The 12,374-nt window shown below is 39.8% G+C and overlaps 1 protein-coding gene across 3 annotated transcripts; it reads left to right on the plus strand.

The window, feature by feature from the left end:
• Positions 1-263: 263 nt before the first annotated feature.
• On the plus strand, positions 264-7,592 carry DNAAF4 (dynein axonemal assembly factor 4). 3 transcript variants are annotated; one of them, XM_080351107.1, is made up of 9 exons: positions 264-422; positions 1,002-1,149; positions 1,532-1,665; positions 2,193-2,433; positions 3,186-3,331; positions 4,003-4,112; positions 4,858-5,011; positions 5,860-5,965; positions 7,206-7,592. In XM_080351107.1, the coding sequence occupies exons 1-9, from the start codon at positions 300-302 to the stop codon at positions 7,313-7,315; spliced, it is 1,272 nt and encodes a 423-aa protein (XP_080207233.1). In that variant the 5' UTR covers positions 264-299; the 3' UTR covers positions 7,316-7,592. The 3 variants fall into 3 exon arrangements, with proteins under 3 accessions (XP_080207233.1, XP_080207234.1, XP_080207235.1); XM_080351109.1 differs by having other exon boundaries at positions 394-422; positions 1,114-1,149; XM_080351108.1 differs by lacking the exon at positions 1,532-1,665 and having other exon boundaries at positions 2,158-2,433.
• Positions 7,593-12,374: the final 4,782 nt, after the last annotated feature.

The raw sequence follows: 12,374 nt of genomic DNA on the forward strand, positions 1-12,374 counted from the left end.
CCCGCGTTGTTCCTTCGAGCCCCAGGGGCCGGTTTTGCTGTTCTAGGCTGGCTGCAGGACTGAGGGACGGCGCCTCCCCCTTCGCGTTGCGCGGCAGCCGCGGGGCCCGGCAGCTGCAGCGCCGCGGAACCACAACTCCCAGCGTGCGCTGCGCCGCGGGGCGCCATTGGCTGAACCGAGGTCGGGCCTGCCAGCGGCTTCCGCTGGCGGAGGGGGGACCGGAAGTGTTCTTGGAGAGCACCGGAAGCTCTCCTGCCCGTAGCAACGGCGGCCGTGCGCCCGCAGCAGCAGGCGCGGCCATGCCGGTGCGGCTGCGGGAGTGCCGTTGGCGGCAGAGCCCCGCCGCCGTCTACCTCTCGCTGCCCGTGCGCGGGGTTCGCGTCACCTCCGCCAACATCTTCTGCACTGACCGGTACCTGAAGGTGGGGCGGCCGCGTCCCGCGCCCTCGTCCGTCTCACGGGGCTTCTTTGGTGCAGAATGGCCGCCGTGGGGTGCGTTGTGCCCGCGCTGGCCTGGCGCTATTTTATAGCTCTGTTAAAAAGCACACACTTGATTCACCGTGGCAGTGCTGTCAAGTTTATAATCTTTTATGATATTTAATCTATAATTTTTCTTTGTAAACTGCAGGCTGATAAATAGCTGTCCCACTAGAGATAATGGCTTTACTACTGTTCGTTCTCTCTGCTAATGTTTTTGCTGCTCTGTAGGTGTCAGCTGCTTTTCCTCTTACAAGTGGCCTTATACACCTCTGCTAATATTATGACTATTAATCACAAAGCTGAGGTCTACAGCTCCTGTTGCCGTGCCGAGCAACCAACTTTTTCAATGTCTTCTATCATGTCTAATAAAATATTTAACCTCCATACTGCATACTAAACAAATTAGTTTTGTCAATAACATGTTTCTTGAGGTTTGCTGTATGCCTGTGCTGGATATTTTGAATATGTGAGATTTAAATAAAAATTGAAAGTATTAGTACAAATTAATTATATTTTTGTAGGTAAGCGTCCCTCCCTTTTTATTTGAAGCCATTTTATATGCTCCTATTGATGACACAAATAGCACAGCAAAGATTGGAAATGGAATAATTTTCTTCACTTTGTATAAAAAAGAAGTGGCGATGTGGGATTACCTAACTCTATCAAATGGTAAGTTCTCTATTGTGAAAAGTAGGTTGCATGTAAGAAACCTGAATCTTTACATACGATAATAGCCGTCAGGAAACTTCTGCCACTAGATATCTGCTAAATTAAACCTTTTTGTTCATTGTTAAACATAGAAAGTACATGAAAACAGACAAAACATCTGCTGGCTCTAGTGCGCACAAAACAAAACTTACATTTCGTGTGTAAGCAAGTCCTAGCTTTTCTTTTTTAGGGATGGGCTCAATAGAGTCTGCTTTGTGGAATTTGAACCATGTTGGGTTTTCTGAGACAAAGTAACAAAAGGAATCATGCTTTTATTAATACGGTGTGTAACAGTAGATCTTCAGGCCTGAATTACCAAGATAGTTTTTATTTGTTTTTTAAGCTAACAAGGAGAAACTGCAGTATCTAAGAGAGAATGCTGTTCTAAAAGCCCACGAAAAGGCAAAGGAGGAGACAGAAGCAAAAAAAGTTACAAAACAGGAACACAAAAAATACACTTTGGAGGCCACAATGAAGGTAAACTTAGAAGGAACAAGACACATATATGTGAACAATTACTAACCTGGCAGCTGTTTGGTTAAAAGTACCTTAAAAATATGAAAAGTACTCATTTTTGTTACAGTGGTGGAGAAATATATCTGTTACCAAATATGAAAATGAAGAGCTCAGATTTTTGTAGTAGACTACAACAATGTGGCAAAACTGTATTCTTTGGTGCCCTTTGCATCAGTGCAAGTGTTTAGTCATTTGGCACTGTCAAAAATACTGATTAAAAAAAAAAACCCACCTTATCTATTAATTGTTATATTTTATATTAGATTTGCTGTTTATATTTTTTGTTAAAATATAAGACTTTTACAAGCTAATCAGAGATCTGTACTGTCCCAGTCATTTTTAAGCATCTTTCATAACTCTGCTTGTACAATCACATTAACGATGACGCTGTGCTTGGGATATGAAACTGGGAAAATAATGGTAGCTTTTACTTATTCGTCTTATTGTTATCAGATGTTACATGTCTCATAGGTTTATCATTCAAACAGCTAGAAGAAGCAGAAAGAAAAAGAATTGAAGATCTGAAAGAAAAGGAGCAGCTGAAGGTCACGAAGGAGTTGGAGTTATGGAGAAAAGAGCAAAAAGATACTGAGAAACAAAAGAGGGTACAAAAAGAAGAGGAATTACATCAAGAAGCAGAGCAATTAAAGGAGAAGAAAAAGGAAAAAATGAACAAAGCTGAGATTCCTAATGAAGGAACTTCTGAGACCAGACTCAAACCTACTAAAGGTTGTATTATTGGAGTGTATTTTATTATTCTTCAAAGTGTGGGTATACCTTTGTTGTTAGATGTTTCTAATTCATCCTCTGTCTTTGTCTCTACCATACTGAACTAATTCTCTTTTAGTTTGCAGTTATTTTAGTGTCTTCATTTTCTGCCAATTTTTCGAGCTAAAGCATGAGAGTTCTTAGCTCTTGTTTAAGTCTTTGGAAATAGAAGGACAGGTTTTGTTCTGAGCTTTAGAAAAACAAAACAAAAAGCCTTTCTGGCAGTGTAATGCAGACTTTCTGAGGCGGAGTTCACGTTACCCTGAGTTACCTCATTGTTGGTGTTCATGGAAATACACAATTTCCTTTCATTCTCTCTATCCCAACTCTTTGCCACACAGAGAGCTAATTCAGGGAACTGAACCAACAGGAAACATTTCCATTTTGGTTTGTTCGCTTGTTTTGGTAAAGTTAGTGTTAGCTCTTGCAGTTGCCCTGTCAGAGAATTCTATAAGTGACATAGTGGTGTAGGAGGAGTTTAAGTTCATCTGTGACAGATAATCTAGCCAGTCAATAGATGGCACGATACAGCAAGAACAAACATTTTTCGAATCTTCCCTTCAAAAGAACAAGTCTAAACCTTTCTCAAGCCATTAGAGGTCTAGTTCTAATGCGCATAATTTCTAAAGTAAGTGTACTTTGGACTTTGGTAGAAAAGTAGGATACTCCCTTTGCTTAATTTTTCGTTTTCATTACTCCAATTCTCTTCATAGGTTGTGGTTCCTTTAGTATGTTTTCAGAAAATTTAAAGGAAGAACAGTTACCGGCTCCTCGATCTGCTGCTACAATTAAAATCAACTTTACACCACGAGTTTTTCCTACAGCTCTGCGAGAATCTCGTGTTGCAGAAGAGGAGGAGGTAAGGATTGCTCTCTGGTTTAGTATGAGGCTTCTGCTGCCTTCCAAGGTGGTGAGTTATTTACCGCTTCTTTAGTAAGATGACAAAAATGTTGCCTGCGCCAAGGAACGTTATCTGTGCAATATTCTTTCAAAGAAGGCAGTATTATTTAAACTAAGATTTAAATAAACACTTATATAGAAATTATTTTTACCAAGCATATGATTGTGCAGATTAATAAATAGCATGTTCCTTCTTTTTTTGGGGGGGGGAGGGTAGGGCGGGGGAGCGGAGAGGTAAAGGCAGCAATATTAGTTTAATTCCTTGAAGTATAGAATTTAAAATGTCTTTACTCTTATATTTAAGGTACTTTAAGTTCTGTCTTCTTACAAAGAAGTTTGCAATCAGCTCTTTTGAGCTTTATTGAATGAACACAAAGAGTCATTTTGGAAGTTCCAACACAAACAAGCAAACAAAAATGTTTTAGTAATGCAATAATCTTACATGGTAATGAAATATTTGGGGAAACTTGGAAGTTTTTCATATCTGACATAATTAGATATTTCTCTCTGTTCAAAATACGTGGCAAGTAGAATTCTTTTGGTAGGAGTGAGTCCATAGATGAAAGCAAAATACTGTTTTGGATTTGAATTTTCCTTCAGAAATAATACTTTCATATTGTGTTTTTACAGTGGCTACGTAAACAAGCAGAAGCTCGAAGAACAATAAATGCTGATTTGTCTGAGCTGGAAGACTTAAAAGAAGAGGAGAAGAATCCAGACTGGTTGAAGGACAAAGGAAAGTAAGTTAGATTCCATTTGAAGGTGTATTTAAATGAAATATTAGTTATATGGTGTGTGCCTATTTTTTTAGTTTGGGTATTTTCTATTTATCCTTGACACAGATGGTGAAAGTCTACATAGTAGAGAACTTATTGACAGCTTATGGGATTTGAATGCGATAAAGTCATGAGATGCAACTGCTGAAGCTCATGATGAACAAAATCATTGTCAATGCATAATGCATATTCTTCCATGAGGACAGTTAAATCGGTGCAATATTGTATCCAGGTGGCTTTCCTTTCATTTGTACTCTTCATTGAGAGGTTAAACATAGGTGTAAAATGAACTTTAGGAATTTGATAAAAATATTGGTAAGTTTATATAACTGTGTTATATAGAAAGGTTTGATTAGGCAATCATAATGAGATACATAGCTTTCAAAATTAGTCCCATGTCTGCACAGATGTGTCATCCTCTTGCTGTTCTTCATTGCTTTTGAGGAGTGACTGTTTCTGTGGAGTTGTGTGTCTAAATGCTCTATGGTCAGCATCAAGTTTGGCTGACCTTCGGCTATGTTTTTCTTGGGAAAGGCTATAAATGGCCATTTCCAAGGAAAAGCTGCTAAAACTTTTTTTTTTTTTTTTTTTTTTAAAGTGAGTTGTTAACAATAAATTTTGTTTGGGGTTTGGGGTTTGTTTTTTTTTTTTTTTTGTTGATGTATCACCTTGTTTGAAGTGCATGTCTTCCTTTTTGTTTTATACTCAGCAAAATGTTTGCAACAGGAAACTATCTCGCAGCTGTAAATGCGTATAACCTCGCAGTGCGGCTAAACAACAAGCTTCCCCTGCTGTACCTGAATCGTGCTGCTTGCCACCTGAAACTGAGAAATTTACATAAAGCTATTGAAGATTCCTCTAAGGTATAAAAACATAGGTTCTCAGACTGTCATCTTACACACGATTGTGGTTTATTACTGTGATGCTTCTGTTTCAAGCAGACCTGTAAATACTTATTAGCACAATTCAAAATTTTTAAATTCAAAATTGATATAATGAAGCCGTAGTGAAATATTAAAATCTGATAGCAAGCGATTAATGAACTTTCAGAAATTTTAAAACAAAACAACAGCACCCTCCCCCAGCCGTGCTTCCTCATGTTTGCGCTGAATGGCCACATGTTGACTTGGGACATGATTCTTTACACGTGAAATACCGTAGCAATACATAAACTTGAAAAATAAGGACAACTTGGAGCAGAAAATAGTTGTATCAGTGTTTTAGCAGCCACTATTTGTGCAGCGAGAGAGAAGTGATCTCAAATAGTGTCTGAGTAATTTGGAGAAAGTTGTCCCAGAATTATTATTTTTTGAACTAATAAATACTTGAGGCTTGAAACTTGTTTTTTCTAGTAACTACTGCTATAACACATGGGATTTTATAGGGCTGCTTTTTTTGTAGCATGGTATGTAATGTCGTGTATGAAAATAGAGTACATTATTTGACTGCAATAATCATTTAGCATAGTATTTGTCAGTTTTTAGCCATGGCAATGAAACTGTATTTAGCAAACTGTGGAATGACAGATAAAAATCATAAGGGCTAGATTCACAAGCCATATAAATTTGAATAGTTATTTTCTATTTCTCTTTGAATAGTTACTATGTTCCTGTATAATAATAGTAATTAGGTGAAAGAAGTGTGTGTAAATGAGGTGAAAAAATTATGGAAAATCTACCTCTAAATATTTTGAGTGCTTTCATTTGTAAAGGCACTAGAACTGCTTACGCCACCTGTTCCTGATAATGAGAATGCTCGAGTAAAAGCATATGTGAGACGTGGAACTGCGTTTTGTCAGCTGGAATTATTTACGGAAGGTGAGACTTTGATTTCTTTAAAACATGCACATGAATTTATAGTGACATGCAAGTAATTCTGTTTAGCTCAATGAGACTGCTCACACTTTTTTTTTCTGGCAGGGTTGTAAAAGGAGACCTATACAATCGATGTCTCTTTTTGATATGAACCTTTATACCACTTTTTTTTTTTTAATTTACTGGCTGATCGTAGTCTTTCTGTACATGCTGCCAGCTAGTGACCACAGCAGCTGGGTGGCCATGTAAGGTATTAAGTGAGAAACGAATGAGAGGTCAGAGATGAGATATTTGCATTGAGAAGCATTGAAATGTAGTGTGCAAACTGATATGAGACTAGGTTGCGATAGTTTTGCTGTTCAGGAAGCGATGTTTTATTGGTTTTGAGATTGTATTTACAGTATTTCCAGCAATACAACAAATTAACTTAAAATAACCTGAAATATTTCTAAATTATTTGCTTGTGAAGTGCTTAGTAACATTTCTTTTAAAAATGATGGATGAAACCCATATTGACCAGCAAAATGTTTCATCTAGTAATGTGGTTTGTGTGACTATATCTGAATTAACAGTGTCCCTGCTGAGTTCTCCAAGAGTATCAGTTCAGATTTGTAAGGCAAATTTACAAGTGAAAGTGGATAATAGAAAGAGAAGATTATAGAAAATGTTAATCTTGAAATACTAAGCTTTTCACATCGGTTACCTTTTTCTACTTCGGAATCCCTTTGTCGTTACCTTACAGCTTCATTTGCACTTGGGAACCTTATAAAAAAAAAGACAAGTTTTTATTATACTTCCTGCACTCGTGATTTGCATTTTTTTTTCTCAAGCTCTGACATTCACGGTTCGTGGGTTTTTTTTCCTTGTTTTCATGCACTTTCATTCTGTTATTCAATTTTTCTCTCTTCTGCAGAACACTTGAGCATTCCTGTCATGCATGTGCACATATATAGGTATATATGCATATAGATATGAAAGAAGAGGCTCTGTTTTCATGTTTCATTATCTGAAAATGTTTATATAGTAGAGTGTTTCCACTAAAATGTTTTGTAAAATAATATAATATAAATTTATTTATTGACAAAAGTTAAACCTAGTGTCATTCTGATTCCATCTTGCTCAACAGCAAAACTCAAGATCAATACTTTACACATGTGATTAGAGACCAGTTATTTCCAGTTAGTTGCTAAGGAGGATGCTCTTGCATTATTGATTCACATTCGTATTAATGTGTCTATCTCAGGTCTCCAGGACTATGAAGCAGCTCTCAAGATCGATCCTAAAAATAAAACTATAGAAAAAGATGCTGAGAAGATTCGACACCTAATTCAAGGAACACCACAAGATTCTTAATTAAAAACAAAAACAGCCTTTGAGAGGGATGCCTTTTGAGGGCATCAGAATGAATCTGAGTTCTCTTCAATGTGTTGTTAGCTAAACAAGGTGTTTCACTCAAAACACCTACAGAATTGGTAAAAGACTGGGTATATGAATTACTATTTTTGAAAGTATATTATTATAACAAATATGATTAGTTTTATTTTATGTAATTTTGATACAAGGTTATAACATTTTTGCTTTCTGTGAAGTATTGGCAGGCTGAATATTAAAACATGCTCTTCTTACTTGATTCGAAGTTACTTATAACTAAATGAAATATTTGTCTGGAAATATCTGCTGAATATAGAAAATGTTTTTTCAAACAACTTCAGAAGCTCCATATAATCAACACTGTTAACTTCTTAGCTTTTTATTCTCCACCAAAGCTGAAACCGTTCTGTGTTACATGGTTATGGTTACATGTTTTTCTCTCTTCTTATTGTTCATAGTGTTTGGCACGTCTGAAACTAAGACGGTGAATTTAAATAGTTTATTTCAGGCATCTCATTTGGAAAACCTCCACCTAGACGCATAGAGGTAGATTTTCTGTAGTGCAGAACATTCTTTTTTACATTAAGTAATGTGCATTGAATATTTTTAGACTGTTTTGAAACATGTGTTTGGGCTGACCAAACGAAGAACTGGAAAAAATTACAAATTTGTAGTATTGTAGTGTTACACACACACAGAATCGACTGGGTTGGAAAAGCCCTCAGAGATCATCCAGTCTCCTCCAGACTAAACAAGCCCAGCTCCCTCAGCCTCTCCCCATAGGTCTTATGTTCAAGTCCCTTCCCCGGCCTTGTTGCTCTTCTCTGGACCCTCCAGCACTTCAATCTCTTTCCTGAGCTGAGGGGCCCAGCACTGAACACAACACTCCAGGTGTGGCCTCCCCAGTACAGAGCACAGGGGAAGGGTCACTGCCCTTGTCCTGCTGACCACGCTGGTTTGGATACAGGACAGGACACCGTTGGCCTTCTTGGCCACCTGGGCACACTGTTGGCTCCTGTTGAGCTTCCTGTCCGTTAGTTCCCCAGGTCCCTTTCTGCCTGACTGCTCTGCAGCCACTCTGTGCCCAGCCTGGAGTGCTGCAGGGGGTTGTTGTGGCCAAAGTGCAGGACCCAGCACTTGGCCTTGGTGAACTTCAGCCCATTGGAATTGGCCCATTTTTCCAGTCTATCCAGATCCCTCTGCAGCGCCTCCTGCCTTCCAGCAGGTCCACACTCCCTCCCAACTTGGTGTCAGCAGCAAATTTGCTGATGATGGTCTCAGTCCCCTCATCTAAATCATCAATAAAGATGTTCAACAGGACTGGCCCCAGCACTGACCCCTGGGGACACCACTAGTGACTGGCCGCCAGCTGGATGCGGCCCCATTCACCAGCACTCTCTGAGCCCGGCCGTCCAGCCAGTTCTTAACCCAGCAGAGTGCGCTTGTCCAAGCCGTGGGCCACCAGCTTTTGCTCGAGTATATTATGGGAGACAGTGTCAAAGGTCTTGCTGAAGTCCAGATAGACCACATCCACGGCTTTCCCCTCCTCCACCAGGTGGGTCACCTGATCATCAAAGGAGATCAGGTTGTTCAGACAGGACCTGCCCCTCCTAAGCCCATGCTGGCTGGGGCTGGTCCCTTGTCCATCCTGAACGTGCTGTGTGATTCCATTCAGGATGATCTGCTCCACAACCCTGCCAGGCACCGAGGTCAGGCTGACAGGCCTGGAGCTGCCAGGGTCAGCTTTGCAGCCCTTTTTGTGGACTGGGGTAACATTTGCCAATTTCCAATCGTATGGCACATCCCCAGTGAGCCAGGACTGTTGGAAGATGATGGAGAGCGGCTTGGCGAGCTCTTCTGCCAGCTCCCTCATCACCCCAGGATGGATCCCGGCTGGTCCCAATGACTTGTGAGGATCCAGGTGGCTCAGTAAGTCACCAACAGTTTCCTCCTGGAATACAAGGGGGCTGTTTGGCTTCCTGTCTCTGTCAACCACCTCCAGAGGCCACTTGTCCTGAGGGCCGCCTGTCTTACTGGTAAAAACTGAGGCGAAGTAGGTATTAAGTACCTCAGCTTTCTCCTCATCTTTGTTAACTGTATTTCCCTCAAAGTCCAACAGAGAATGGAGGTTTTCCTTGCCCCTCGTAAATTAATCCTGTGATAAATCATCCTATCAATGAATATGACTTCTTCCATCCTACTACAATGATTAATCTTACTATATAGCTGTAGAGCATATTCAAAAACATTGTTATTTATATGAGAATATATCTTTTTCTTGAGCTGGTGTTTTAATTTGTACCATCTTGACATTGGCTCGTATCTCAGGAATACTGGTGTGATTAAAGGTTCTCAAGGAAGGGGCCATCCTGGTGAAGTAACAAGCATCGTAAAATGGTGTGAAGCATGACATTGTGCTTTGAAGTCCTGCACCTGTTGTTTTGCATGGTGGAAGAATGTAATATAGAATTGTATTGCTTATATAGATATATAGTATGTTGGCATTTGGATTACTGTGACAATCTGAAACCTGGACTTGAAGTGTTTTTGTTTGTTTATCCAAATTGTGACTGTTTCAACTACACTCCTTTCAGTACCAGTTTTAGCAGACTTCTGAATTTTCCACATCAGTCTGTTTCCTCAATACCATTTATGACTAATTTATGCCTTTAGAAGCAAGTATTTATTATGCTGATATATTTTATTCTGTGTAAATGTTATACTTGTGGAACAGGGAGAAGGTGGCAGGTGTTAACATCTAGTTGCTTTACTCGGAGTGTTGAGAGGAGTGCTGAGGCAAGTCAGAAATATCTGGGGTAGCTGCTGTTCCTCCTGTGCTGCAGATGCCCACTGCATTGCAAGGGAAGGGGTGAAACTTCTTCACAGCAGTTCAGGAGCTTCAGTGCCGCAGTGGAGTGTAATGGCAAGAATGGGAGACACTGGCAATGCGAAAAAGAAAATGCAAAGCTGTAGATGCTGGTTGTAAGTTCCTGATTTTATGCTTTGGTGGCAGAGCCTATTAGAACAATCTGAATGCAACTATATGGGCTTTTGTGTTGTAGTGATGGATTATAGCCACTTGAGGCTATTTTTGATGTAGGCAGGCATCTTTTTCTACTGCTATGAAATAGAGTGTCCTCTTTATAGGTTAGGGAAGCAGATGTGCTTGGTGGCATGAACATCATCTGCCTGTTTTATCTGATTATATTGGGAACAAACGGATGTTAAACTTCTGAGCTTAATAGCTGAGCTGATGGTGCGTACACCACATCAAAGTCACGTGCGTTATGTTGGTATTAGTGTCATGTGATGTAGGAATGTGCAGACTGATTTCAAGCTTTAAAACCAGACACTTAACTTATACTTAACTCTTTCTATAAAATCAGAGTTATACAATTATGATACCAGTTTCAAAAGTTTTATTTTCATGGGTTTAGGTCTGATTGAGAGAAATGTACCATCCAGTGGGCTACATCCTTTCTGATACATCTTATTTGACCCAGCAAAACCAAAATAAATCAGAAATTGGCACTTATTCCCAGAATGACCCAAATAACAGTCAGACTTTTTTTTTTTTTTTTTTTTAAACTGAGTGTTTAGTCTAAGTCTATGACATAAAGATGCAGATGCATTTTTAGAGAGTATGCTGTAAATTGGGGTAGTCATATACCCTGCTTCTGTCAATGGCTGTGTTTAAATAACTATTTTGAGATGACCCGCAAGTGAGTAGGTGTTTTGAAAAGGTATGATCCACTGGATGGTAAGTACAGGGTACCATCTGTGACATAGGTGGTATAGCACCATATTCACTTGAAGTTGTTTTAAACAGTAAAACCTGAGGCTTTGCCAAAGAAACACTGGTCCCAAATATTTTGGGGTCCAGCATACAGGAAAACACTGGGTTGCCAGGATTTGTGCAGAGAGGCCAATGAGGAGATTGGGTTTGCTCAGTGTTCAGACTTGGTGGCAGCTTCTCAGCAGAAGTCATCTTCTTTCCCTACTAAGGAGACAGATTTTAATTCAGTTAATTCAGTTTTTTAAACTAACAGGGCAAATAATTTCACATTTGTTAAATGTCTGTGGTCAGAGCAAATGTTGCTCAAGATGTGTATTGAAATACATGCATAGTGGAGAGTGAGTAACTAAACACTTTGACTTTTGACCTTGCTTAGTAAACAATGCACAGTGATAAAAGGACTCATGTTGACTAGGAAGTGTGGTAAAAATTTGAATTTGCATCGATTTCTGCATTAGTGATAATCTTGAGCATAGAATATATCTTAATACGTTTGACGGAAGTAATTAGTATAGGTAATAAAAATATGAATGAGAGTAAGAATATAGTGAGGCTTTGTGGGTGGTTTGGTTTGGTTTTGACTTTCCTAATATATAGAAATATGTACACTAAAATAGAGGCCTAAACAAACCTCCTGATAGCGTACTTCCTTGCTCACGTTCACATGCATGCAGTTTTTTTCCTTCCATTGGGAGTGAATGAACACAGGACAGTTACTGCTTAGTGCGTTCATGGCAAGTGTTCCAATGCTGCTTTGGTGGGCATGTGGTAAAACTGCCCAGAATAAGGTACCTCCCTTTGTTTTGCTGAGCAAGCTGTTCAAAACCTGTTGTTCTTCAGAGGTGCGATGAAATATTTTTTCATTGTTTCTCCATCATGTAAGAGATGAAGAAAACATCTAAGTCGCCAGCCTAGATAAAGCTCCAGTGGGAAATTCTGACTTTCTTTATTAATGAGGCCTGTTGTTTTCTGGTAGTTCTGCACCGTTGGAGCGCTGCCGGGGCCCAGGCTGTGGGATGCACCTGTGGATGGGAGGAGCGGCCTTACCTGCGGCTGCAGCGGCTCTGGGGGCGGACAGCTCCTGCAGCAGCGGGGCTGCGGGGCGCCGAGTCCAAATCCGTGCTGTCGGGGAACATTCAAAATCAGTTAAGTCACAGTCAGAGTTTTTCCACCTGCCTAAGACTAGAAGGATCAAGTATTTCTAGTCCATAGACTGTACTTCTTTTTTTTTGGTTGGGGGTTGGG

Source organism: Nesoenas mayeri (assembly GCF_963082525.1).
Source record: "Nesoenas mayeri genome assembly, chromosome: 11".
Taxonomy (NCBI): Eukaryota; Metazoa; Chordata; class Aves; order Columbiformes; family Columbidae; genus Nesoenas; species Nesoenas mayeri.

Bases quoted from the DNA above. Each gene is read 5' to 3' on its own strand.
- DNAAF4 (XM_080351107.1), top strand. From the start codon at position 300: ATGCCGGTGCGGCTGCGGGAGTGCCGTTGGCGGCAGAGCCCCGCCGCC. The intron at 3,332-4,002 runs GTAAGGATTGCT...GTGTTTTTACAG, and splicing joins GTGTTGCAGAAGAGGAGGAG to TGGCTACGTAAACAAGCAGA. The intron at 5,966-7,205 runs GTGAGACTTTGA...TGTCTATCTCAG, and splicing joins GCTGGAATTATTTACGGAAG to GTCTCCAGGACTATGAAGCA.